At 61.2% G+C, this 25,659-nt stretch overlaps 8 protein-coding genes across 8 annotated transcripts; all 8 read left to right on the forward strand.

The window, feature by feature from the left end:
* Window positions 1-503: 503 nt before the first annotated feature.
* LMXM_10_0218 (hypothetical protein, unknown function) lies at window positions 504-2,651 on the forward strand (the record flags this gene model as incomplete). The annotated part of the gene is made up of 1 exon (XM_003872810.1): window positions 504-2,651. The coding sequence occupies one exon, from the start codon at window positions 504-506 to the stop codon at window positions 2,649-2,651; it is 2,148 nt and encodes a 715-aa protein (XP_003872859.1).
* Window positions 2,652-3,436: 785 nt separating this feature from the next.
* Window positions 3,437-4,297, forward strand: LMXM_10_0219 (hypothetical protein, unknown function; the record flags this gene model as incomplete). Its single annotated transcript, XM_003872811.1, has 1 exon — window positions 3,437-4,297. One exon carries the CDS (start codon window positions 3,437-3,439, stop codon window positions 4,295-4,297), a length of 861 nt encoding a protein of 286 aa, XP_003872860.1.
* A 2,819-nt stretch (window positions 4,298-7,116) lies between these two features.
* LMXM_10_0220 (hypothetical protein, unknown function) lies at window positions 7,117-8,538 on the forward strand (the record flags this gene model as incomplete). The annotated part of the gene is made up of 1 exon (XM_003872812.1): window positions 7,117-8,538. The coding sequence occupies one exon, from the start codon at window positions 7,117-7,119 to the stop codon at window positions 8,536-8,538; it is 1,422 nt and encodes a 473-aa protein (XP_003872861.1).
* A 3,377-nt stretch (window positions 8,539-11,915) lies between these two features.
* On the forward strand, window positions 11,916-13,172 carry LMXM_10_0230 (conserved hypothetical protein; the record flags this gene model as incomplete). Its single annotated transcript, XM_003872813.1, has 1 exon — window positions 11,916-13,172. The coding sequence occupies one exon, from the start codon at window positions 11,916-11,918 to the stop codon at window positions 13,170-13,172; it is 1,257 nt and encodes a 418-aa protein (XP_003872862.1).
* A 1,903-nt stretch (window positions 13,173-15,075) lies between these two features.
* On the forward strand, window positions 15,076-17,313 carry LMXM_10_0240 (conserved hypothetical protein; the record flags this gene model as incomplete). The annotated part of the gene is made up of 1 exon (XM_003872814.1): window positions 15,076-17,313. The coding sequence occupies one exon, from the start codon at window positions 15,076-15,078 to the stop codon at window positions 17,311-17,313; it is 2,238 nt and encodes a 745-aa protein (XP_003872863.1).
* A 1,110-nt stretch (window positions 17,314-18,423) lies between these two features.
* Window positions 18,424-19,185, forward strand: LMXM_10_0250 (conserved hypothetical protein; the record flags this gene model as incomplete). The annotated part of the gene is made up of 1 exon (XM_003872815.1): window positions 18,424-19,185. One exon carries the CDS (start codon window positions 18,424-18,426, stop codon window positions 19,183-19,185), a length of 762 nt encoding a protein of 253 aa, XP_003872864.1.
* Window positions 19,186-19,933: 748 nt separating this feature from the next.
* LMXM_10_0260 (conserved hypothetical protein) lies at window positions 19,934-20,323 on the forward strand (the record flags this gene model as incomplete). The annotated part of the gene is made up of 1 exon (XM_003872816.1): window positions 19,934-20,323. The coding sequence occupies one exon, from the start codon at window positions 19,934-19,936 to the stop codon at window positions 20,321-20,323; it is 390 nt and encodes a 129-aa protein (XP_003872865.1).
* A 1,936-nt stretch (window positions 20,324-22,259) lies between these two features.
* Window positions 22,260-25,040, forward strand: LMXM_10_0270 (conserved hypothetical protein; the record flags this gene model as incomplete). Its single annotated transcript, XM_003872817.1, has 1 exon — window positions 22,260-25,040. The coding sequence occupies one exon, from the start codon at window positions 22,260-22,262 to the stop codon at window positions 25,038-25,040; it is 2,781 nt and encodes a 926-aa protein (XP_003872866.1).
* Between the last annotated feature and the right edge of the window lie 619 nt (window positions 25,041-25,659).

Below are 25,659 nucleotides of genomic sequence, written 5' to 3' on the forward strand. Positions count from 1 at the left end.
TGCAGTGGATGAGGGGCGGTGGAGGGGGTGACCAGCGCTGAGGGAGGGGGGGGTACAACAGCGACACGCGTACGCAGCAACGAAGGCGCCGCGCCTTCAGTGCCCTTCTTCTCTCATCCATCTCTGCGCCCCTTTTCTGAAGGGCAACCCTTTCCCCTACGCTGCTATCGCCCGTGATCGGTGGCCACTGACGGTTGCATCCCCCTTCCCTGCAACTCAGCACGGGGGCCTCCTCCCCTGCCCCCCGCGTACATGCATGCAGGCACCCCCACTTGTTGTACTTCGCGTCACGACTGCCCGTCTCTCTCGCTCTTCTCGCCGTCACGTCGTACCTCGACACCCCGTTACATGCGCATATACAGAGCTGCAGCGCACACACACACACACACACACACACACACGCTCTGCTCCATCACGAGAGAATGCATGGATGTGTGCATGTGCAGCTCCGCCTGTGAGCACCTTCGATCTCTTTTCTTGTCTCGCGTCCCCGTGCTTGAGCCATGCTTCGCACGTCCTATCTTCTCAGACCGACTCGGCGTGACGGCGCTGATGGCGGTGCCGCAGCCGCTCCCGCGGAGCCCTTGAGCGACGTCTACTTGTGCGCGTCTTCACCCCCGGTGATCGAGGAATGGCTGGGATGGCCTGGCGCGCCATGCGTGGTGGCTGGCAGCATACGGTACGTCGTCGACCCTCGCGGCGCGCTATCGCCGTGCGCGCCTGCGGAGTCATCGGCGTCTTGCGCCGGTGGCACGAAGGTGCAGTGCATTGCTGAGGCGAAGCCATCACCGAACTCACCCCCGGAGCTGCCCAGCGTCGTCCCTCTCGACGGCCTTTGCCGCGCGTATGAGGCAGCAGACGGGCGCAGTGGGAGCGCCTTCCTGCAGGTGTACGCTGTTGGAGCTCACGGTTTACTTTCTCCAGAGGCCAAGTCCGTGATAACTGGGTGCACCATGGCGGCGCTGCGGTCGCGACTGTGGCACCTGCTGGGCCTCCTGCCGCACGAACGTTTTAACGGGGCGGATTCCGCCTTGGGCATGAGCACGGTGGCAGTGCTGAGCCGGCACTGTCGCGCGTCTACTGTGCTGCCACCGCCGCCGCCGGGTGTGATGCGGCCTCGGTGCAGCACCGACAAGGATGGTGGTGACATGCGCGGTCGAGGCTGGGTGGTCACATGGACAGTAGAACTTGTTCTCTGTGTGGCCGCTTCGCTCATCGCAGCGGGGCCGCCGCTGGCCAAAGCATGTCCGCCACTGTGCGTGAGCGACTGCGGGGAAGTCATACGGACCTCGTTGCACTTTGGCCTCGGTGTACGACTGCAGCGCGACGCTGTTGACCACCACGACGAGACAACTGCACCATCTTTCATACCACTCGTATCAGCTGCGGAGAGGCGCCCACGCTACACTGCCCTGTCCGTACAACTCACAGAGTGCACACTGGCCTCCTCGCACCCGCTGGATGTCCGCCACGCTGTCGATGTCGCGCGGGTTATCTACGTTGACCACGTTCGCTCCGCACAGGCGCATGGTGAAGATGGCACGGACGCGTATCAGCGACTCGCACGGTGTGCAGGTCGAGTCAGCGATCTGGCGCCACTGGCAACGGCACGGGATGCGTGGGCAGAGGCACTGCAGTCGTATCAAGCCAGCGCCACCGCTTCGCAAGGGGGCGTGCTGTTTGTGCTGACGCACGACCTGTCAGCGCAGTCGGGGTCGGCCGCCCTTCTCCCCTTGACGGTGCGCGAGGAGCGAAGTCGCTCTCACGCCGCGGAGAAGTCGCACGATGTGGTCTTTCCGCCGGCTCTGCGCGACCACATCCTTGCCTCCGTCCGTGTGCGGAGCGCGCCAGCGTACTTCAGCCACGTTCTTCTGTGCCAAGCGTGGTCTTCGGATGATGTGGTTGTTGAGGCCCATGCACGCCACTGGGCAAGCAAGCTTGCGGACGATGGTGCTCTGGCGCCTGCTCGCGCTGCCGTGCAGTGGAGAACGTCTCTGCTCCTCTCAACGGCAAAGAAAGGCGCGGCCGTTACCTCGGATGCCGGTGGAGGCCAGACACTGGCGCCTACCCCGCTGCAATGGGTTCTGTACACTGCGCGCCGTCAGCTCGTCGTTGCCGTTGCCAATCGCTCGCAAACTGTGCTAGCAGGCCGGCGACTGGGACTCGACCGTGCGGCTGCACCGGCAACAAACGACGCTGCTCAGTTTTCGCCGTCTGCGCTCCGGGCATTGGCAGAGCAGTGCGTCAAGGCGCTACCCGTCGCACGTGGACTGCTGGGCTGGCACTGTCCCTGGCCTGTGCCATCGTGCCTGCAGAACACCGACACCCGCGCAACAATTCCGTCCGCCGCTGCAGTTGAAGAAGTGTTGTGGACGCTGCGCATGTTGGGCAAGCTGCGATGGAGAGCAGCGCAGCTGTACGAGGCGGCTGGCGACTCGGCCGAGCAGCACCAGCAGCTGCAAGCATTGCGAGACGACGTGCAGCGCTGGTCGTCGCGTCGCCGTGCGCGAGCGCTGGCGGCTGATGGCGCCGCCCTAGCATCTGAAGCGGCTGCGTGGGCGTCCACCGTGGAGGATGTTGTGTGCCACGTAGACGACGGCAACTGGGGCACGCTGACCAAGGAGCTATCGAGCATGTTGCCACCCGCGTAAAGGCGGTGGCGTCTCCCTTGACCTCTCTGTCTGCCTATCTGCATATGCGCAGCTGAGGCCGCAGTCGCCCCACCCCTTCTTCTACACAAAGCGAGAACAGCACTGTGGAGCCCTTCATCCTGCCATGCCCTCCCTCATCGTGTCTTCATCGGCCGTGCCGAACGGGGGCAGGGTGCCCGTGGCGTGCCTTTGCTCTCCTTCGCGTTTCGGACCGTGAACGCGCGCCAGCGTGGTAACCGCCTTGTACATGTGTGTCACCTGTTGCTGCTGCTGTTGTGAGCACACACGCCCGCCCACCCAGCCACGTCCCCAGTTTGGTCTTCAGCACGTTTCTCTGTTATCCGTCCACCCTCGCCCCCCTCCCTCCCCCTCCGCACCCACTGTGACACCAGCCTCGAAAAAAGTTCTCCCATCGAGTCCATCCCTTTACACACCCCACATCCGCCATCACGTCCATCTCGCGCTCTGTCTTTCCCGGGCACACACACACACACACACACACGCATACCCCACGATTGCCAACGCCACCATTTTCGCCTTCACTGCACCGACCACCCCTCGTACCACCGCAACTCTCATCGAGCCCCAACGTCAAGTAGCAGCAGTGGCAGCGTTGGCAACGCAAGGAGCTGCATCCCGTAGCTGTCGCGCGATAGGCCCCGCTCATCCCTCCTCGTCTGTCTCTCTCGCACCCTGGTGCTGCGCCCCTGCGAGCTGCTGTCGTCCTGGTGCGTCACTGTTCGCGTTCCTTTTTCCCTCTCGCTTGGATGCTGCTCGCGCACATCATGACGACGATTCGCAAGCTCACAGTTGTAGCGGCCGTGGTGGCGGCGACAGTGCTGCTGGTTGCAACGAGCGCCACGGCGCAGGGGGGCCAAGTGTGCATTGACCCGGCAAACCCGTTGACGAGCATTGACTACAGCAACGCGGCTGTGCAGGCCTGTGTAGTTGCCCGGTGCGCCGAGACGCTACATGTCATACCCACCGTAACAACAGACGGCTTCTGCGACGGTGTGGCCATCTCCGAGTCGTCTGTCCCGTGCAACAAGCTGGAGATGGGCTACAATGCGTACTACGCCTGCCTTGTGCGCGCGCTGCAGGGTACGGATACGGCCGGCCTCTCCGAATTTGGTGCTGCCGCCAAGGAGTTCTTGAGCACCCCCGGCTTCCCGTACCGCCTCTCCCACCTCCGCTGCTACGCGTGCAACCATTACCGTTTAACCGTATTCCCGTCCTTGCGCAGCAAGTGCTCGAACTGGACATGTGCCACCATCTCTTCGCAGAGCCCGTCTGCGCCAGCTTATAGCCAGCCGGATGAGGGCTACAATCACCGCCTGTGCAGCACCGGCTGTATCACGGGCATCATCATGGTTCCCTTCATTGTCGTCACATGCGCCATCTTCTTCACGTGCGGGTGCTGCTGGCCGTCCCCATCGCTGAAGACGACGTACATGGCGATGCTTCAGAGGGAAAGGCAAACGTCCTGCAGGCACTCCGAGGAGGAGGAGGACGACGATTCGCGTGACGTGGATAAAGGCTGCTATAACGTTGCCCACGAGCCCGCGCTGGTAAGCGATCAGAAGAACCACCCTGAGGTTGCGGCGCAGCACTCAGCGGAACATAAGGCGCCTACTGTGTGCACATAAACGCAGCCCATATGCACAATCCTCTGGATGGACCTCGAATCTTGCGCGTGTGCGTGTGACAGAGAGGAGATGCAGCCGATGTGAGGTGTGCATCCAGGTCAACCCCTCCCCCACACCCGTCGTGCACGCGCATCACTAGAGGTGCTCTGCCTCTCCTGATCACACACGCACACGCACACGGCTGCCATTCGTACAACTTTCTTTCTTTTTCCTCTACGTTGTGTCGGCCTTTACGGCGTTGTCTGTGGAGGTGCCGGTGTGTTGTCTGCGCCGTCTTGGCCTTCTACGTGGTGGGTGTCTTTCATTCATTGGTGCCTATTTCTGTCCACTTCTCTCTCTACTTTCTTAAATACATATATATATATGTGTGTACATATGTATATATGTATATATGTATGTATATATTTGTATATGTATGTATATATGTATATACATAGTGTATACATGTGTACATATATGTAGATGTATGTATGTATATGTGTGCATGCGTGTTGTAACCCTTATACGCCGTGTCCTCATCGCCGCATGCGAAGTAGTGGGAGCTCACGGGCAAGTGAATGGGAAGCGGGAGGAAGATGTGGTCGCCGTGCCTCATGTGCATGCATCGGCACGCACGCCACCACCCTTTCCTCGCTCCTTATGGACCCACCTCCCACTTCCCCCCCCCTCCCCCTCGCACACACACGTACACCACATCTGTTTTTTTGTTTGTTTTGTTTTGTTTCCCAGTCGCGGCGTTCTTGATGTTGCAGACTTGCTCACATCCGTCTCGCCACACCACCACCACCACCACCCGTCGTACCAGTGTATGCGAACCACTGTGCGTGATGGGTAACCGACGAAGAGGAGAGGGGAGGGGGGGAACTGAATTCGTAGAGGGATATATCGTGTCATCGGCCTCCATGTGGACCTAAAGAGGAGGCGCAGTAGCAGACAACATGTAATAGCACGTTGCATCTTTCGCGCTCGCGCTTTCTTGCATCATGAAGATCGTGAGACTTTAACTTGAGCTGATGTCGTCACTGATGACGGCAGGCGACGCCTCGCATCAGATGTGCGCGCTTTCCGCTCACGAACATCAAATCCGTTTGATGCCACACACGCGAGGGGGTACGCTACATAAAAGAACGACAGGGACAGCCCTTCTCAGCAGAGTTGGAACGCAGAAGCCCACGTCTTACACCAACACCTCTCGCGTTCTTTGAGGTGCACACGCTTTTTTTTTGTTTGGTCTGCAGCACCTGCTTTCTCGGCGAAGCGGTCCATCTCTCTCTCTCACCCGTCCCTACACACCTCACCTCTCGCGTTTTACCGTTCGTTATCGTCTGTGCGGCTTCGAGCTCGATACCCTCGTCCACTGCCCTCCCTCCCTCCCCCCTCTTCACCACTACCACCAACACCACTTCGCGCACCTCCAGGAAACCGCACCAGCGCCTCCCTCCCCCTCTCTCTTTCTCTTCCTCTTTTCGCTTCGTTTTTTTTTTGTGTGTGTGTGTGTGTGAAAGCCTCTCCGCGCCCGTACGCGAATACACGCGCATACGCATCCACCTCCCCCGTCGTGTGACGAAGTTATCGCGACAAGACACCGCACCCCCTCTCAAAAGTTGTTGGTTTCAAGAAGACCTCCGGCCTTACCATTCCCGCCCTCCCTCTTCTTCTCCGTCGAAGGAGTGACGGCCACCACCGACCATCACGCGGACCGAGCTGACGTGCGCGGCAGACACGCGCAGCGAGCGGCTGCGTCTCATCTCTCCTTTTTTTTCCGTTCATCGTACTTCTTTGGCTTCATTGTCGCTTGCGGGCGTGTGCGTGCGTGTCTCTCGGTGCTCCTCCGCGGCCCTCTCCCTCTGTTACGGTCTTTTGCACGGCGGACTGTACTCACGATTCACGCCACCTTCCCTGAAGCCCCTCACCCAACCCCCACCCGCTCGCTAGACTGAGGGAGAGACCAATTCCCATATATACATATATATATATGCATGTATATCAATATCCATCCTCTTCTCTCTCAGCCGCACACGCGCTAACTTTTTTTTTCGTTGTTTGCTTGTTGGACTGCCGTTCTCGTCAGCCACAGCGCTTCTCGTGCCTCGGCTTCTCGGGGACCACTCCCTCCTCGACCTGAATCCTACTCGCTTGCCTCCATCTCTGTTGTACGGTCTCGCTTCTCATCGCGGACGTGTGCGTGTGGGCTTCATTTTCCACGCAGCGCTCCCTCTCATTTCCTGCGTTGGTGTTGCCTGAGTCCGTGCGTGTGTGTCGCTGAGCCTGTGGTCACGCCGGCCCCGAGAGTCCGCGCAGCCACGGACCGTAACTCAAGACAAAATCGGTACACACCAACCCCTCCTACTCCCCCTCCCCCCTCTCGCTTCGTTCCTCACGCACTCCCGCACAAGCGCCGTGATTGCTGTAGTGTGTTGAGCGGCTCCCTTTCCGTATTCTTTTTTTTTTAACGCCGGTGTGCGTGTGCACGCGCTCGTGTCTGCTGCCCTGCGCCTACGTGCGTGTTTGTGAAAGTGAGAGAGAGTGGAGTCCTCGAAGACGCACACCCACAAACACACTGGCTGTGTTTGCGTCCCTGCTCGTATTCACTGTTGAACCTCCCGCCTCGCCCACCGCACCGCACGGCACATCCTTTTCCGTTCGCGTTCCCTCTCCTGTCGTGGTCGTGAGACAGACTATTGTTTGCGTGCAGTGACTCCAACTCTTCGAGGGCGCATATACTCATGTCTCACCGTGGACGCCAACCTGAGTCGCCGAAGTGGTCGCCTCAGGAGGAAGGTGCAGCGACCAGCCGCGCCGAGGAGTCGCGGCATCCGATGAAGCCGGTGGCGTCGAACCGCGTCAGTGCCCCTGTGACACACGACGACTTGAGGCGCGACCTTGACAGCGAGGTGCTCGAGCTGCAGCATGACAAGTCTCTCAGCCGCGAGGAGCGCGCCGCACGGAAGAAGGAGCTGTTGAAGCGCCAGGCTGTCATGGAGGATGAGCGTGAGCGCCGCGCCATCGCCACGCTGGAGAGGAGGCTGCCACGTCCGGATTGGTACTCGAGCGACGACGAGGACGAGTTCCAGGATGATGTAGAGGCGACAAAGATCAGCGAGCTCAAGACGCAGCCAGAGGGCGGCGCTGGGCTCGTGTTCTGCGTCGCCTACACGGTGCTGAGCGCGGCGGCGTTTATCTTTCACGTGACGAGCTCCTGCCCGATCCCGTGGATGCGCAGCAAGTCGGGCCGCAAGTACGGCGTGTGGGGCGCGACAGGTGGCGGCCAGCCGGACCTCAAGGTGAGCGACATCCACGACTGCTCGTACGAGATGCAGTACTGGCAGGCCGCGGCTGCCATGTCCGTGTCGGCCACATTTGCCTCGTTTGGTGCCATGATCAGCGGCGTGCTGCTGTGCGTGAACAAGGGGCACATGGGCGCCTCCTTCATCCTCAGCTTCTACAGCTTTTTCTTCTCGCTCGTGTCGTGGGCGCTCGTGGTGGCGCTCTACCACTCCTTCCGCTGCGGCAAGGGCGCCTTTGCCAGCGGCGTGGCTCACCTGGACGCCGGCTTCGCGCTGACGCTGATTGGGTGTGTGACGCACATAGCCGCCTTCACCGTGCTCAGCGTACACTTCTTCAAGTACTGGACGCGCTCGATCAATAGCGGCAAGACACGTGCGGTGCGCTTCATATACGTGGCGGTCAGCGTCGCCACGATATTCTTCTACTCGGTGGGCCAGGCCTACACCATGTGGAGCAAGACGTTCCCGCAGGTCGAGGCGTCTGTCTCGCTCTGGCACGTGCGTATCTACGACCGCAAGACGCGACTGTCCACCTTCCTGAGCCACAGCACGTACCAGTGTCCCGCCATCACCCACAGCATGAAGGCCGCGGCGGCTTTAATGATAGTGAGCATCGTCTGGCTCTTCTGCGCCGTCGTCCTCGGCACAGGCGCGTGCTACAAATCGCAGTACATCAAGGCCTCCATCAGCTTCGGCTACGCCTCCTGCATCTTCTCTCTCGCTGCGTGGATCACACTACTGGTGACGTGGAACGGCCGCCTGTGCACCGGTGCCACGCCGAGCGGCCAGTCGTCCTGGACGGACATGGGGTACAACGGCATCCCATCTGGCATCCCGAATGCGCAGATCGACTTCAGTGGCTACAGCCTGCATGAGGGCTTCGGTCTGATTGTGGGGGGCTGGGTCATCAGCACTATGGCCCTCATCTTCAACACCGCCCTGTGGGACATCTAAGGCTGTCTGTGTGTGGTGTCGATGTGTGCCTGCGATGATGCCGCTGCTCTCCCACGCAAGCGGAGGCACGTACATCCAACAAGTCCCCCCTTCCCCTCTCCCCCCTCCGAAGGCGGAGGAAAGAAAAGGAGAACTCGGATGTGATGGCAGTGTGGGTAGCGGCGCATCGGCCTCACACATGCTTTGGCACCGCACCGCCGCCTGTACGAACGCTCATGCGTAATTTTTTTTCTTCTTGTAACAAGAAGACCGATAAAAGGGCAGCGCCGCCGAGCCATCACTGCCGCAGCCGTGGCGTGTTAGCAGCCATTACTGCGCAATACGCAACGGATGCGTGCGCCCCCTCCCCCTTCTCCCTCCCTCTTCGTCTTGTCTGTGCATGTAGGGCGTGTCGGGGGTCCCACCGTGTGTTTTCCATCGTTGCTGTTTTGCTACTCCATTCGCTTTACTTGCTTGCTCGTGTGCCATCATTCGTCTTCCGTCTGTGCACCGATGTCTCTGAGGGCGGGTAAGATCGGGGGATGGGCGTGTGGTGCTGCGTGGTTTCGTAGAGATGCAAGAGACTTACGCAGGTGGCAGGCGCGTGGGAACAGGGCGGTGGGGAGGGGGGGCTGGCGGAGCGGCAGCGAAAGAGTGAGAGAGGTCAGATGTGAGCGATGCACCGTGCGCCACCTCTCGGGTTACATCCATGCAACCACGAATGCCCCCACGCGGCACCTCTTTTACACGGCACGGGCCGACATTGCATTGGCTCTTTCCGTGCCCTCCCCCTTTTCTCTCAGCCCCCCCCCCCCTCCCCCTCCTTGTTTTTCGGCCCTGGCCAGTATTTCTAGTGACCTCTCTCTCTGTCTCTGTGTGCGTGCGTGCGTACTCATGCAGGTGTAATATACATGCGCATGCGTGTGGGCCTTCCTGTACCGTTCTTTCTGTGTGTGTGTGTTGCGCATTGTTTATCCGTGACAACCCGAGTCACCGAGGGCGGCGGCGAGATGGCGACCCACCATCATTGCCACTTGCCAGTCGAAAGACTGGCACCAGCATCTCGCGCACTTCGAAAGCCTTTTTCCCTCGCCTGCATTCCCCCCGTGTACGTGTGCGCGGCTCTGCCAACAACCACCAACCCCCCCCCCTCCCCTCCACCGAGCTGGTCTTTGCAACCACCCACCCCCACCCCCTCTCTCGTGACCTCCGCACATCGCACAGTGAGTTGCTGCTCTTCGCGTTCTCTCTGCGCGTGCGTCTCTGTGCCTCCCTCCGTGTGTAGATCGAGGGGCTGGCCTCCGTGCGCTTGGCGCCTCTCCATCGCACTTCCCTTGTTGTTTCCATCGTTTCCTCTGTTCCTATATATATTACGAGTCGTTGATTTTCTTGCGTCGTCTCCTCACTTAACCTTTGATGGGCGACTGTGCACACGAGTCTCCGCGTGTATCGGAAGGTGCGCGCATGTTTGTGTGTGTGTGTGTGTCTGCGCGCGCACGGGGGACACTCTTCGTCCGCCGTGCTGCCTTCTCCCGTCAACTTTTATTCTGTTCCTGGAAGCACCGCGCTGCCTCTCCCACCCTCCGCACACCGCGCCTTGGCCCCCCCCCCAACACACACCTTTATATATCTGTTCCTATTGTGTACCCCCTTTTTCATGTTTATTTTTTTTCTCGCTGTCCCTCTCATCAGCTCCTCCTGCCTCTCGGTGTGTGTGCTTGTGTGTGTGTGTCCGATGGGTGTTTTCGTGTGTGCATGCATGTCCGACCTTCTCATGCAGCACGGAGGTGACACCGACGTACGCACGTGCATGTATGCATGTGTCTCCCAGGTTCATCGAGAGCTGCACACACTCCCTCATCCCCTCGCCTCTTCTCTTGCTGCTCGAGGTCGAGGCAGCCAGTGCACGAAGAGCCGCATAACGTCAGAAGGCGTTCGCGTGTCCGTGCACTCAGGGACCACACCACCACATGAACCGATGAGAGGAAGCAGAGCGAGAGCGAGAGAGAAGGAGCGCTTAAAGGATGGCGCTGACGGTGGTGGTGGGGGTGGTGAGGGGGGATTCTATAGGAAAGCGAAGCGGGGCGAAATGCCCGCGGGAGTGAGAGCGACCCCAGCTGTGGCGGCAGACAGGACTTCTCAGGTGCGAGGCCGCATTTGACAACACCGTCACCGCTCGAGGGAGAGCGGGGTACCTCTGCCCACCTCTGGCTATCACCTGCTCTCTCCTCCTCCGTCAGAGGCAGGTCTCGCCTTACACCTACCACGCACCCCATCACCACCACCACCAACGAAGCCAGCCCTTCTCTCTGGAGTTCGGCTCCTCTCCCCCGTGCCCTCGCATCTCTTGATGTCCACGTGCGTCTCTCTGTACGTTTTTTTTTCTGGGTGGCGTTTGCGCGAGCGAGCAAAGTATTGCTGACCCGCTTTATAACGCCTAAGCGCATACGTGTGTGTGTGTCCGCCTTCTCGTACCCACGTATGCGGGGGGGGCTTGAAGTCGGTGGAGTTTCACCAACTTTTATTAATTTTATTTTACCTGTCTCCGTTGATTCGCTTCCCAGGCTGGTCGACTGTGCGTACGTGTGTGCGTGCCGCGCATTCGTCCCGTCACTCTGTGTCGCAACCTGGCGATCACTCTGTTTTTTTTTCTCTCTTCGGTGTGGATACGTCTGTCTATCTGTGTCTGCGCGCGCTCCGCGGTGTTGACGCCATCATCCTCTCGATTCCCCCCTCCCCAATGCAGCACAACGACGAGGAGTGGAGCGCTGAGCACAATCCCTCAAAGCGAAGAAGCATGCCAAGGAGCAGGAGGCAAGCAGGGAAAACAGGAGGGAGCGGCATCCACCGCGCCACCGCCAAACCGTCACGGCGACGACGACGAGGGGGGGGCGATGGGGATGCGTGGCGCACAATGTGGGCCCGAAAGGGAGGAAAAAAAACACAAAGCACTTTGATCGTCATCTTTTGTCTCCGTAAAAGCTTCGCTTTGCAGCCAGGGACCACCACGCACACACGTGGGCACGTCGCATACAAGGTACCCACCCCCTCTCCTACACTCGTCCTCCGAGGTGCACTCCGGCCAACCCCGCCACCCCCCACCCACACACTCTCCCTATCTGCTACGTCCATCTGCGTCTCACCTGCGGCCCACGTTCGTCCCTCACGCGCACGTGTGTGCACACAGTGGAAGGAGCAATAACCGTCGCTCTGGCACCCCTTCTCCTCACGGCGTACCCCACCGGGGGAGTATATGGCATCACTCCACATCAAACAACAACCACGGAAACGCTACCGCCCCCGCCACCCCCACACTCTCTCGCCCCGCAGAAGTCTCTTCCAGAGCGCACCCTCACCACTCGCACAACCGCGCACAGCCACACATCCCTTCTCCGGAGATGGCGGCCAGCAACCACAGGGAGGACAGCGCGGAGACGGAGCTGGTGGAACAACAGTCGATCGCGCACTTTATCCCTCATCTCAACAACGCAAGCCTCACCTCTTCGCAGGCGGACGCGAAGGCACTGGAGGAGGCGGTCGGCGTGGACCTGCGCGCGGTACCAGAGGAGCACTCGGGCAAGTGCGTGATGATCTCATGGATCCTCTTCTCGTCCGTGAGCTTCGCTTTCATGCTGATAGCGTCGCTTCCAGTGCCGTGGCTGAAAGACGGCCAGGGCCGAAAGTGGACGGTATGGAGAGATGTGAACGGGACGCTGTGGAGCAAGATCGAGTGCGACCACAAGCGCCAGTTGTTTCAGGCGATGGAGGCGTTCACGATCGTTGGATGCTTGCTGAGTCTTGGGAGCCTCGTCGCGGGTGCCCTGCAGATGATGGGCCGCGGCCACCTTGGTGTGATGATGTTGTTCGGCTTCTTGGCAGTGATGGTTGAGCTGGCGGACTGGGCGCTTATCGTGAACCAGTACCACAAGCACAACTGCGCCGGTGATGTGGTATACGCGGCGGGAATCAACCGCCTCGACGCCGGCTTCGGTCTTGTCCTCATTTCCTTCATCCTGATGTTTTTCGGCATCCTCACCCTGGCGCGCTGGATGAACGAAACCCTCAGTCTGTCGGAGCTGCATCGCACCAAGTACCACAGCTCCGCCCTCATGAGCTCCTTCATCAGCGGCTGCGTGCTGATGATCGCGACCGTGGGGACGACGCAGAGCATGTGGGTGCACTACGACAGGAAGACGTCGCTGAAGATCACTTACTGGGGCGTCGAGATCTACCACCGCAAGGAGGGCCTGTCGGAGAACTGGCCGCTGAGCTCGTACCACTGTCCACCGTTCACTTTTTATATGCGCTCTGGTGCCGTCTTCTCCATAATCAGCGACGTGTTCCTCTTCTTCACGTTCCTGTTCTCCGTTGCGGCCGTGTACAACCGCCAGTGCAAGTGGGTCACGGTGGGCCTCGGTGTGGTCTCTTGGATCCTCCTGCTGGTGTGCTGGGCCATCACGATCGCCGCTCGATACAAAACGTTCTGCCCCTCGGGCGTGGTGCCGCCGGCCATTGCGATCTACGGTGCCCCGCTTGACACCGTCGAGCAGCGGGTGAACTTCAAAGGCTTCGTCATCACGGACGGCCTGGGTATGATCATCTCGGCGTGGTGCATCACAACGGCAAACCTCATCTACCTGGTGCTCAAAGGGTAAGGCGGCGGTGCGGAAACACGCAGAAGCACAACAGCAACAAGAAAAGGGCAAGGGGAAGGGCGATGCAGCGTCCCGGTGTTGCGCGTAGAGAAATCCGTGAGTGGCTCCGCGGTGGATGGTGGCATGGATGATGAAGGCGCTGCCCAGTTGACGCGCTTTGCCACAGACACGCACATATGGGCGGCTTTACCCCATGTTGCCTCCCCTCCCCCTCCTGAATCAGCCCCCCCCCGAGCCTGCGGGTCTCCTCTGCGCTCCGCTCCACATGCAGGCAGACGGAGACGGAGGAGCGACCGTGCAACAACAAGGACAAACGGAATAAGGGAAAAGATTCCAGTGCGGGAGAAAACATATGTGAAGGCGTAGACGTCATCATCGTACCCCACATCCGTGCGTGCAGCTGGTTGGGGTGCATGCACGTAATCTGCGCGCGTGTGTGTGTGTGTGTGTGGTCGTTTCTCTGGCGCTGATGGGGTTGCTACATTTTGTGTGTTTTTTCTCTTTTCTTTGCAGTGTCCGTTTTCTCCGCGCTGCGTGTCGCATCTCTCGACCTCTCACCCGCTTCACAGATGAGCCTCCTCCTCCTCTTCCCTGTGTGCTGTGCATCCTCGTTGCTGGATGTCCTCCCCTCCCCCATCTACCCACCCCAGCCCTTATTTTCTGTTTGGAGAATCTGTGTATGCGGGCGTGTGCAAGAGCCTGGCTTGGCGCCCGCGTGCGCTTGCGGTATCCGCCTCTCGCTCATGGCAGTGTCGCAACAGCATGACGAGGAAGTGTAGCGGTGCGGGGCCCGCAGCACGCCCGCGCACACGCACGTGGGGAGCCGCACCACGGCATCCATGAGTTGCGAGGGGGGCGGGCGGGGGAGTGGCAGGAGCACGCAAACTGCGAGACGGGGGAGGGAGGGAGAGCGCCGTCCGTCGTGTTCAAAGAAGGACAGAAAATACATAACAGCCCGACAATGGGCCAAAACAAGTTTGCCAACAACGGGATCACCCGGCCCCTCGAGGAGCCACCGATGGACGCCACATGCGCCACTTCGCTCTTTCTCTTTCCCCTATGTTGGTACTATTCAAAACCGTCACCCACCCAAGCAGACAAAATGACGACGACGACGACGACGCGCTGCGCTTTTCTTGTGCGGCGCACGGCAGTCGGGTTAAGAGGCAATCTCACTCAGGACACGTGGCTCTGTGTGTTGTGTCCCGGGGGCACGCAACCGCACAGGCACCTCCACGGACGCTCGTGCTTCATCGCTCTCTGCGTGCCCGGCGTCCGAGAGAGAGAGAGGGGGGGGCAAGCGCCCGTGCGCACGTGGTAGAAAGGTCTTTGTCGTGGTCTTCCACTGTGTGTACCACACACTGTCTGTGCTGCCTAGGCAGGAGAACTGCACCTGCTGGGCTGCCTTATTCTTGAATACACCCTTCCCCCCCCCCCTCCCTCCGAGCACGCACTTGCCCATGCCACTAGCAACCCAAGACCCACACGCGATCTGGCTGCCAGCCTCCACCTGTGACTCTCTCTTTCTCTCCCCTGCTCGTACTCCCATTTCTGTCTTGGCCCCCCGCCCCCTGCCCGCTGCCGCGAAACAAAAAAACCTACGCCCGCCATTTCGAGTCCTTCATCTCTCCCCGCTCCCATCAAGACGGCACGTCCGTACCGTTGCATCAGAGCCTTCCCCTTCCCCCTTCCCCTCTCATCTACTGCTCATGCGTGTGCTGGGGAGGGGTGTGCCTTGCGGTCTGCCGGTTGCCTCTTCTCTGCCCTATAGAAGACCCGACTAGAGCGCGCGTCTCCCGTGCATGAGCAGACCTCTGCACGAATGGTACATGCGCACGGGTTGCCCCACCATTGACGCTCCCCCGAAAACGCGAGCTCGACCTTTCACCTGTCCGCTGCATCCATGGCATCGCTGACAGGCGCGACGGGCCCCGCAGCTGCCATCGTGCCCTTCTCGGAGGAGAATGCAGTTGTACTCGACAAGTGGCTCTACGACGTGTGCGGGGTGGACGACCTCCAGTTCCCGTCGCATCGGCGTGCGCAATTCGCGCGCTACGTGGAGCGGCTGCCGTGTGTGGCGAAGACGAAGCGTTTTGTTGCCAACACCTTCGACTACCCATCACGCTCCGGCACGCGCGAGGTGCTCGTGCTACAGAGGATGCTGGAGGCACTGGCCTTGCACACACAGGCGGTGACGCGAGAAACAAAGCAGGTGCAAAGCAACGTGCTTCAAGTGCGACGCGTGTTGGAGGAGCGCACAATGGGCGCCTCCGCCATTGCGGAGGAGGAAAAGGCACACGCTGTTAGCGAAGCAGCGGCCGCAGTGGAGAGGCGGAAAGGCAAGGGGGCCGCTGCGGCATCGGCGCTATCAGCTGGCCCCGCTACAGCCTCGTCTGCCGCGCAAGCTCCATCTTACGCGTCATCCCCTCACGGTCAGGGCTACGTGCCGCTCGATTCCACCGCCGCAGCGGGTGACAATGGTGCTGCGACGCCTGCGAGGAGCTCAGCGACGACCCCAAAATCGCAGCAGGCGGGCGACGAGGTCGTCAGTGAGGATGGCGACGCCTCAGCGACCCAGCAACCCTTTTCTGCCGCCGTGCGGGCGGCGCGTCGTGCGGACTACGATAAGAAGAAGGTGCTCTCTCTCCGCTACACGTCAACGATTCGAGCAAAAGCGCAGGACATGTCAAGGCAGCGGGCGGAGATGGAGCAGCGACACGCACGTCTGCTGGCTGACAAGGAGCAGCTGGACAAGGAGTACGAAGCGCTGCAGACGACCGAACAGTTGGTCGTGGCCCGCCATCAGGAGGCCGAGTCCCGCAAGAACGAGGAGACACTGCTGCTGAGCGAGGAGGCAGCCATGTACGCAGCGGAGGAGGCCGCATTCGACATGGCGTCGGCGGAGTGCGCTGCGATGCTCGATGAGGAACCGGCAGCCTCATGCAGCACAGGTGAGCCAGCGGACACAGCAGAGGGGCCGCCTTCCACGTCGCCGAGACCGAATGTGCCGTCGCTCTCCCCGCCGTCTCACCCCAGTTCTGCTTCATCGCACCCGCTCCCGGCGCCCTCATCATCGTCACACTCTCTCAGCGGCGAAGATCCTGTCGACGCCGCCGCTGCGGCACCTCCGGATACGACGCCAGCGACAGTGGCAGCACCAAATCCGGAGGATAACGCCGGCGACGGCCCAGGTGCTCTGTCCGGTCGGAACCCTAGTGGTTACTCGAGCAGCACCGCGCAGCCGCTTCTGCAACAACAGACCCTGGAGGTGCTGCGCCACCGACTCTCTGAGATCGGCGCCCGCACCGTAGACTACCGCCGCCACCTGCTGAATGAAGGGCACATGCACCTCCAACGCTTTCTCCAGTCCCAGCAGCGACTCAAGGACTGGCAGGGCATGGCGGCGCAGCTGCGACGCACCCACCACCAGCTGCGCGGACAGGTGGACGTCATCCACACTGTTCTGTCCGACACGGCAAGCCGACTGGAGAAGAGCGGTGCAACGGCACAGCAAGCCGGGTACGGCAAGCAGCTGGCGCGGCTCAACGCACTGCTAAAGGAGCGGTCGTACGAGACCCTGCAGTACTACGTGGGCAGTCGCGAGGATGCAGAGATGAACATGGTGCTCGACGCGAGCGCCGACGAGGAGCTGTGCAAGCTGCAGCGGCCCTCGCCTTCCAAAGCGTTGGTATGCGGCGACTTGACCCCTCCTCGGGCCGGCTCGACATCTGCATCCAATTCGACGACGCCGACGCCTCAGAGCGCCGCTGCCAGCTCTTCCCATTCCAGTGACAAAGCCCTGCCGCCATCCGGGTCCTGTCGCACACCTGTGCGCGAGACAGCGAGCAACGGCACCGCGGCTGCCGCCACACCCAGCAGTGGCACCGGCATCCAAAGTAGCGTCGACTCACCGCACCGCCATCGCAGCCGCTATGAGCTCGTTCGCCATCTGCAGCGGTGGGAAGCTGCGTTGCTGGCGGAGCGGCTGGCCATCTTGAAGGCCGCGCATATGATGCCCGGACCCAACAGCGGGACAGGGGCTAACACAAGGCAGTCGGACGGCTTCAGCGCCAGGCACGCCTATAGAGAGCTGCGTGCGTTGTTGCTGCAGCAGAAGAACCCCGCTGGCTCGTCTTCGTAGTGATGCTTTCCCTGTTGCTTCGCTCGCTTTCCGTGTTATGCCAGCCTGATCGTCCCTCTCCTCACCTTCGATGCCGGCAAGCACACGTGCACTGGGCGGTGCCCAGTGTACGTCGGGACATCAGTGAGCTTGTGGCCGTCACAGGCGCAGCGGCAATTGCGAACGGTGGCGATGGCCTCGATAACGCTGCCCTTTTATTGTCCCACGAGCTGGTGTGTGTGTGTGCCTGTACGGCTGTGTCGCACCGTCTCTCCCTCTCTCCCTCTGCTTTCTCTGTGCCTCTTGCCTGTTCTTTGTACCGCCTGTGTTGTGGCCGCTGTCCTTTTCCGTGGGAGGTGTGTGCGCTGGTCATGCCGCCCATGCAACAGGCCACGCAGGCAACAACATCCGCGCAGCTGTGTGCACATCAGAGGCCAAGCAAGCGTTCTCCCTTTTATATTATTATCTTCTTCGCCAAGAGAAGCGGAAGAGCACTGCAACGGCCCCTCAACACCAACCGCCCACCCGGGATGAAAGGCAACAACGCAAGGCAGATGTGGGAGCGGTGTTGGGCACTTGCTTTCAACGGCAGCGGCCTGGCGGAAGGGAAACAAACGCCTTCGCCTTCTTTGCCCCTCCCCCCCTCGCTCTCACATCCGCGTAACTTGCATCGACAGGGCAGCAGAGGTGTCACGGGAGGCGGGAGGGGATGGTGGAGTGCTCACACGCGGAGAGAGCCACGTCGGACACGGGTGTGTCCCTCTTCTTCCACCCGCCTCGTGCCCAGGAGCACGCAGGAGACGGCGGGAATGTTGTTTCTGTAGGCCAGAAACCCTCAAGTCCCTCGCACGATCTCTGTCGCTTGCTCTCCACTGAGCAGCGCCTCCCTCTGTCACTCCACGCTCTCGCGCCCCTCCGCACACCAGGCCTTGCCTCTTATGCCGCGCGCGCCCTTGCCTGCTTAACCATCACCTGCCCCGTAGCGCACACCCGCCCACACTCCCCACCCACAGACACGCGAGCACTAAGGTCCACGCATACGCCTTCCAAGTCGTGATGCTCGCTGGGCTGCTGCGTGGCACTCGCGCGGCGACGGCGCCGCAGCGGTCGCGCCGCAGTTTTCTTCCTCGAATGCAGCAACGCTCGTCCTTCTCTGCCGTCTCCTCCGCTGGCATGTTCGAGCATCCCCTCACCACACAGCGGGCGCAGAAGGGCGACTACGGCTTCAACGTGTTCCACAACTCCAACCCGCAGCACGGCGGCAGCTACGCCCGACACGAGCGACGCATGCGCGAGGACGAAGTGGAAGACTTCTTGAAATCTGTCAAGCACTGGCGGCCTGTGTACGAGGATGTGGCTGACAGTGATCTGGTGGATGACGCGCAGTCGTCGTCGTCGTTGTCGACCTCCGCCTCTTCCGCGGAGCCGCCGATGCCGAGGTTCGCGCACATGGGCGAGGAGGCCATCATGCGCACCTTTCATTTCGAAGCGTTTCGCGAGGCTTACCTTTTCATGGGCCGGGTGTGGGCCTTCTGCTACGGCAGCGACAAGTACCCCCATGTCACGTGGGAGGGGACCGCCATCACGGTTTATCTCTACTCGCCATCCTTTCGAGGCCTCAGCAAGCGGGAGGCGCGCGTGGCGGCGTTCCTGAACGACCAGTACAACATGATCCGGAAGAGCAAGTGGCAGCAACGCCGCATCGTGGACGGCATTGTGCGAAAGACCGCTGTGGAAGAGCTGCTCGGTGAGGAAGTGGCGGCGCATCTTGCCCACCGGGAGACGCTGCGCACAGCGCCACTGCAGGAGGTGAAGGATGGACCGCGCAGTTGGCGCAGCGCCAACAGCGACGGCGATGGCGCAGGTAGTTCCATGGGAGTGCGTGACAGTTAACAAAACAGGATGATGCCCCGCACGCTCCGCGTCGGGGTCCGCTTGCTTCCGTCCGCCCTCCCTCCGCCATAGTGCGGAGTGCATGACACACGAAACTGCCCACCGTTTCGTTCGTACTCTGTCTGTGTCAGCCTTTGTCTCACTCCGCGCCGCACGGACACTCGCCCCTCCTCTCCTTCCGCCGTTCGCGTGAGAGTGTTCCGGCGCAGTTTGAACATACATTCCTTTGCTTTTACTGTGTGCGTAGTCATCACCTCGGCTCACCGAGAAGAGTCACTAGGATGCGTGGAGAGTGGCATGACGCCTTTGCGTACCCATACAACACTTATGGTGTGTGTCTGTGTGTGTGTGTGTGTGCCTTGGCTCCATGGGGCTTGCCCTCGCCCAGACAACCGCGGTCGTTGCTGTGCCCCCCCCCCGTTGTACCCCCCTCCCGCCTCTCTCCCCTCTCTCGCCGGTTTTCCATGGGTTTTTTGTCTGCTCTGCCTCTCTCGTCACATGCTCCGCACCCACCTACAGCAACCGCGGCGGCATCGTAACTTTCGAGGAACCCACCCTGACTCTCGTCTTCCCCTACCCAACATCTCATCCCATCCCACGTACACGAGTTCGGCGACGACACGCAGGAGAACGCCGTATCTCTTAGGCATAGCACCACCACAACTGGGGTTGCACATCCTCTTGACGGTTCCTCGTCACCGGACGTCCACACGTACACACAAGCACAACAGCAGCAAAGGTAAGCACAATGCCGCGCCCCAACTTCGACGATCTCATCCACAGCCCCCCAATTCCCTTCACCCTGAAGATCCTGGGCATTCTTGGTGCCTTCGGCTGCGGTACCTATGTGCTCTTCCTCTTCATGATACACCAGTACTACAGTATCCGCTCCTTCGCCGTGCTCCTCTACCTGCTCATATTCTCGGTCATCATCCCTTCCGCGGAGTCGGGATTGTTGAACTACACGATGATGGCCGTCTTTGCCCGTTTCCTTGTCTCCCCGATGGGCCGCGCCTTCCTGTACGTGTTCATGGGCGGCGTGATCCTCGGCAATGGCATCGGTGGCTGGGTGGTGGGCGGGTACCTCTTCGTTGTCGCCATCCTCAACGTCATTGCCGGGTGCCTCCTGTATGCCTAGAACGGGGCAACTGGGTGTGCCCTGTCTCGGCGGTGGCAGCGGTGTTGAACGAGGAAGTGTCGAAATCGGTGTGAAGGGGGGAAGGGGGGTCCCGCGGTGTCCGCGTGAGGAACGAAAGGGACGTCATGGGAACACGGCGGTGGGGACCGTTCCAGTCATCCTACCTTCCTGAATATCGTTCTCCTGTGTGCGTCCCCGTACGTTGTTTTCTTTCGCCCTCCTCCTCCGTTCTCGAGCACCCGTCATGCGCCACACACACACACACAGACACAGACAGACAGATGTCTTCGCTACGCCATGAGCTCTCTCGATCATCCGATTCGTTGTTTTACCATGGCATCGCCATTCCTCCCATAATTTTCCACGCGCCGCTCGAGTTATTCGTTTCATTTTTTTCTTTGACGTGCTTGCTCTTGCACGACGGAAGCGTATGGCTACGACGTTGTTCCCGTTGCTTACCGTCCCTCGTGTGGAGAACCGCGAAGTTGTCCCCCCCCCGCCTCCTCTCTCCAACAGCGGCCACGCCGTCCCAGTGAGCTGTAGTAGTTTGGATGTGCGCGCGCCTGTGGTTGTGTGCCCCCTCCAGCGTCCCCCTATCCCTACCCCTCTCCCTTCCCCGCGTGTGCGGGAGAGAGCGTGAAGGCGCTGAGTGCTGCGTCTCCGTTGTTATTATTATTATTTGGGGGAGGAGGAGGAGTTGATATGGTGCGCGTAGAACGCTGAGAGAGGCAGGGGGAGGGAGGAGGTTGAGGAAGCTCTGTAGAACTCCCGGGGGCGATTGTAGCCCCATCGACCCCTCACCCCCTCTCTCGCTTGCTCGATGCCGTTTCGGCGCCTGCCGCTGCAGGGAGCTCTTTGCCAGACTTCGCTGGGACCCTTTTCTCCGACTGTATGCAGATGTACATATATAGGACTGCGTGTGCATGTGTGCGTGTGTGCGCCGCTATTCACACTCGGCACTCGCCCCCCCTTTCCCTTTCATTTCGCTTCTTCCATGTGTCTCTCTTCCATCCGAATCCAGCAGCAGAACACGCAGACACGCGCCAACTGGGGGTGGCGGCGGAACGCAACACAACGACAGGAAGGCGAGGTACGCTGTGTGGCCCTTTGGCAATGTCCGCGATGCCCACGGGGACATGAGCACGATCAGCAGCAACAACAGTAGCGGGGATGTCCCTTGTGCCCCACGCATCCGTGTGTGCTGATGTGTGGGGCCGGCTGCTGTGTACGTGTATGCATGCGCGTATGTTAATCTTCATCCCTTCACCGGCACATCCTTCCTCCCTCGCGTTGTTTCCCACCGAGTCACCGACTGGGGCACCCGCACCGCTCGCCCACACGCCCACATGCCTGCCCCCGTATCCAAGCCAAGCATACATCCGCCCATGGTCCCTCGCGTGCCGTAGACTCGCGGCGACACAAACGGAGCACCTCTCTGCCTCTCCCCCCTCACGCCCTAACACCTCGGCGGCCTCTGTTTATCCTTAACCCCCCCCCCTTCCCCACTTCCCACCTCTCCTGCTCCCTTTCCAAAGACAGCGAAGGCGTGTGAAGCTCTGCCCCTGCACGGGCGCGGCTGTGCGTGCCGCTCGCCATTCTGCACGACCCCCGTCACGTAGCACGGGCGTCCGATCGGTGTTTTCATTGCGGTCCTTCCCTGTAAGCCCCAAACAAACGGCACGCTCCCCTCGCCCCTTTTTCCCCTACAAATTGCCATACGCATCGGCAAGGCGCGTGCACCATCGACCTTCGCGTCAAAGGCAAAAAACGACAACGGCTGTTGAGCTGTGGTAGAATGCCTTCTTCTTCCGTCCAAGGCACGTCCTCCTCGGCGCTCGACGGCGAGGGGGCGCACGTGGCGCGTCGTGCACGCTCCTCATCCTCCACGTCTTCCTCTGCGAGAAGCCGCCGCAGCAATCGTGCCAGAGACAGCGGCATGCACTGTGCGTCGTCTCCGCCGGCAACCCCCACCATCGCCGGCGTCACCTCAGCAGCACTCACAAAAGACGTGAAGAAAAGGCGACACAAGAAGGCACGGCAAGAAGAGGAGACGACGAGTCTGCCTCCGCAGCTACCGCAACAGCGCCAGCCCCACCTGCTGCACGGTGTCACTGCCGCGCCAACTCTGCTGCACCAGCGCTTCTCTGAGGTGGAGCTGCAGTTTCAGCTCGAGCAAGACCGCGCTCAGCGCTCTGCGCTTGCCCCACGCGACATCGCCAATCTCATTCTCTGGAGCGTGCCGGCGTCAGTCCCGATCATCGAGTCGCCGCGCATTTTCTTCATTAAAAACAAGTCGAAGGTGCGCAACACCGTTGTCATCTATGTGAATGGCTGGTCGTATGATGAGATGCTCTGCACCGGCGTCGGCCTCCCGCGAGCGCGCGGTGAGGCACACGGCGGCGGAGCCCCTCGAGAGCGAGCCACCCCGTCGCCCTCGGCGGACACGATCGGCAGCACCACAGGTCACGCTGCGGAGAGCGCCGCGGCGGCAGCGAACGCCACGGGCGATGACGATGACGCGGCGGCGAACTGGAACACCGAGCTTTGCAGTGCGATGCTGAGTCCGGTGCGAGAGGGCCGATGTTGGGCGCGCCCAGGTCGTGGAGCGGGTTGTGCTGGCGGAGTGCAGTACTGCCCACTCTTCATCCCGAGCACCCGAAACGAGCTGGAGAAGGACCTGTGGTGGCGCAACGATGCGCCGCGCCGACCGGGGCCCTCTTCGGCAGCCTCGTCCTCAGCGTCGAATCGCTTGCGCCAAAACCGCAGTCGCGGGGGTGAGGACGGGGACAGGGACGTGGGGGATCTCCACCTCACGAGCCCTGCCGTCAAGGATGCCCGTGGCGTCGGCAGCATGTTCCAGCAGGCAATGCAGGTACACGCAAAGGATTCGGGTGCGGGCGACGGCGCCGCCTCCGCGGAGAGATCGCCAAAGGCCTCGTCGGTACCGGCAGCGGACTCGCCCATCATCGCATCAGACGCCTTCCAGCAGCATCAGCACCTCTGGGAGAATCGGACCCTTCTTCAGCAGTACGCCTTGCACCTCCCAGAGCACACAGTCGAGATGCAGGAGTTGGGCTTCACCGTTGCGCCTCCGCAAGAGTCCACGGCCGCCGCGCATGCAGATGGCAGCAGCGCCGAGGCGGACGACAAGGAAACGGCTCTGCCGAACAGAGATGTGGAGGGAGGGGAGCAGGATGTCTGGGTGAGCTTCGCAGCGCCTTCCACGGCGGCAACGGCAGACGGCACCGCATCGACAACGCCATCGGTGAAGGTTGTCGCGTTTGACTGCGAGATGGTGGAGGTCGAGGGCGGTGAGAGTGCGCTAGCTCGAGCGACACTGGTCGACGTGCGGACCGGCAACGTCGTGCTGGACATGCTCGTCAAACCACGTCAGCGCGTTACAGACTATCGGACGCGCTTCAGCGGCATTGATGCGGCGACGCTCGAGCCCGTGTCCACCACCCTCGCGGACTGTCAGCACGCACTACAGCGCATTGTCGACACGCAGACCTTCGTGGTTGGTCACAGCCTTGAGAACGACTTCAAGGCATGCAAGTGCGTCCCGAATTGCTACGTGCTCGACACAACGTGGTTGTTTCCGCATCCGGCGGGACTACCCTACAAGAACGCCTTGCGCTTTCTCGCCCAGCGTTACCTTCAGCGGCGCATACAGCAAGGCTCGCACGACAGCGCCGTGGACGCCTTCGTAAGCGCTAAGCTGACGCAGCTAAAGCTCATCAACGGTCCGTCTTTCGGCATGCGACCGCGGGTGAGCGTCCTGGGCCTCATCACCGAAGCGGCTGGCAGCGCCTCCGATGGTGTGAGCGCGGAGGAGGGGCCGGAAAAGGCGACTGAGGCGGGACTCGATGTTCAGCTTCATCTCTTCGACGATGCCGTGACGCTGTCCTCCCTCCTCCCCGCCCCGCCGAAGTACAACGCTGCCTCTGCGACTCAGGCTGAGGCGAGCGGTGACACGGTGTCAAGTGCACCCCAATCGTCTTCAGCACGCTCAGGTCGCATCGATGCCGTCCCCGTGCGCCATGACGAGGACGGGATGCGCAAAGCTGTGCGTGCGCTGCAGCACCGCGCGAGTCAGCAGGCCCGTGAAGCCGCCGTCGCTGCCAACGACACGGATGGCGAGACGGCCACGACAGAGAGGCCAAGCTTCTCTCTGTTCTGGGTTCAGCTGACACAGGCGAAGGTGGATGTTGTTCTGCCCCCCGCACAGCCACCCACGCCCTCCGCTGCGGTGGCGGCCGAAGAGGAGAGCGAGACCGCCGAGAGAGCGGCGTACGATGGGCGCGGCGGCAGCCGTGACACGGCCTCTGCCCACACGGTAGCGCAGTTCCGCAGGGTGCACGACACGAACCGACGTGTGCTGCGCATCATCGAGGCCTGCCCGGATGAGACACTCATCGTCGTGCTGACGGGCCGTTGCGATGGGGAGGCCGGAGGAAACCACTTCTCGCGAGCGCAGGGCACATGCTTCGCATTCGTGAAGGACAGCAGTGCACCTGGTCCTCGTCCAGAGGAGCTGGCCAAGCTGACCGACGAGAGCAGCGTGAGCGCACTGCCGCGTGCGTCAGCAGCGGGCGCTGCCGCGGATAGCATACCGCTGCCGGATACGAGCGCGCTGGCGGCAGCTGCGGTGCCGCATTGTGTTGACAGGGAGACTGCCATGGTGGAGCACACACCTCTCGCCTGCCAGCAGCAGTAAGCCGAAGGCTTGGGGGAAGGCCAGTGTTTTGTGCGCATTTGCGTGCGAGGGGACACATCCGAAGCGCTCAGTGGCGCGTGTCCCCCTGCCTCGCTCCTCGTGCCTGCCGCCCTACTTCTTTGTTTTCTACCTCGTGAGACGGGCGACGGCTGATCTTCTCCCTCAGAGAGGTGGTGAGGGCACACGTCTGCGCACGAGAACATACTCATAAAACAGCGGCAACAAAAGAGTCGGTGGCGACGGTACAAGCCCGACGCGGCGCCTCATCTGCTGCGTTGGAGACGGGGGGAGGGGGTCTCGCCCACCCCCAACCCACCCACACCCCAACCCCCTTGCATTCACGTCCTTCCGTGAATGCTGGTTGCGCTGCTCCCCTTCGTGTTCTCGATCACGGCGTGCGTGTCACAGAGGCCGGCCACCGACGCATATGCTTGAGTATGTGCTGACATGCCTCCCCTTCCCCCTATCCATACCCTCGCTATCCGTGTCGGACCACCACCACCACCAGCCGAGCCTTCGCTTTATGCCCCCCTTCCTTGCCCATCATCATCTCTATTCGCTATCCCGCTCTGCCCTCCCCTCCCCTTCCCTCCCCGACGGTGTGCGATATCACCGCCAC

This window comes from Leishmania mexicana, chromosome 10 (assembly GCF_000234665.1).
Source record: "Leishmania mexicana MHOM/GT/2001/U1103 complete genome, chromosome 10".
NCBI lineage: Eukaryota > Euglenozoa > Kinetoplastea > Trypanosomatida > Trypanosomatidae > Leishmania > Leishmania mexicana.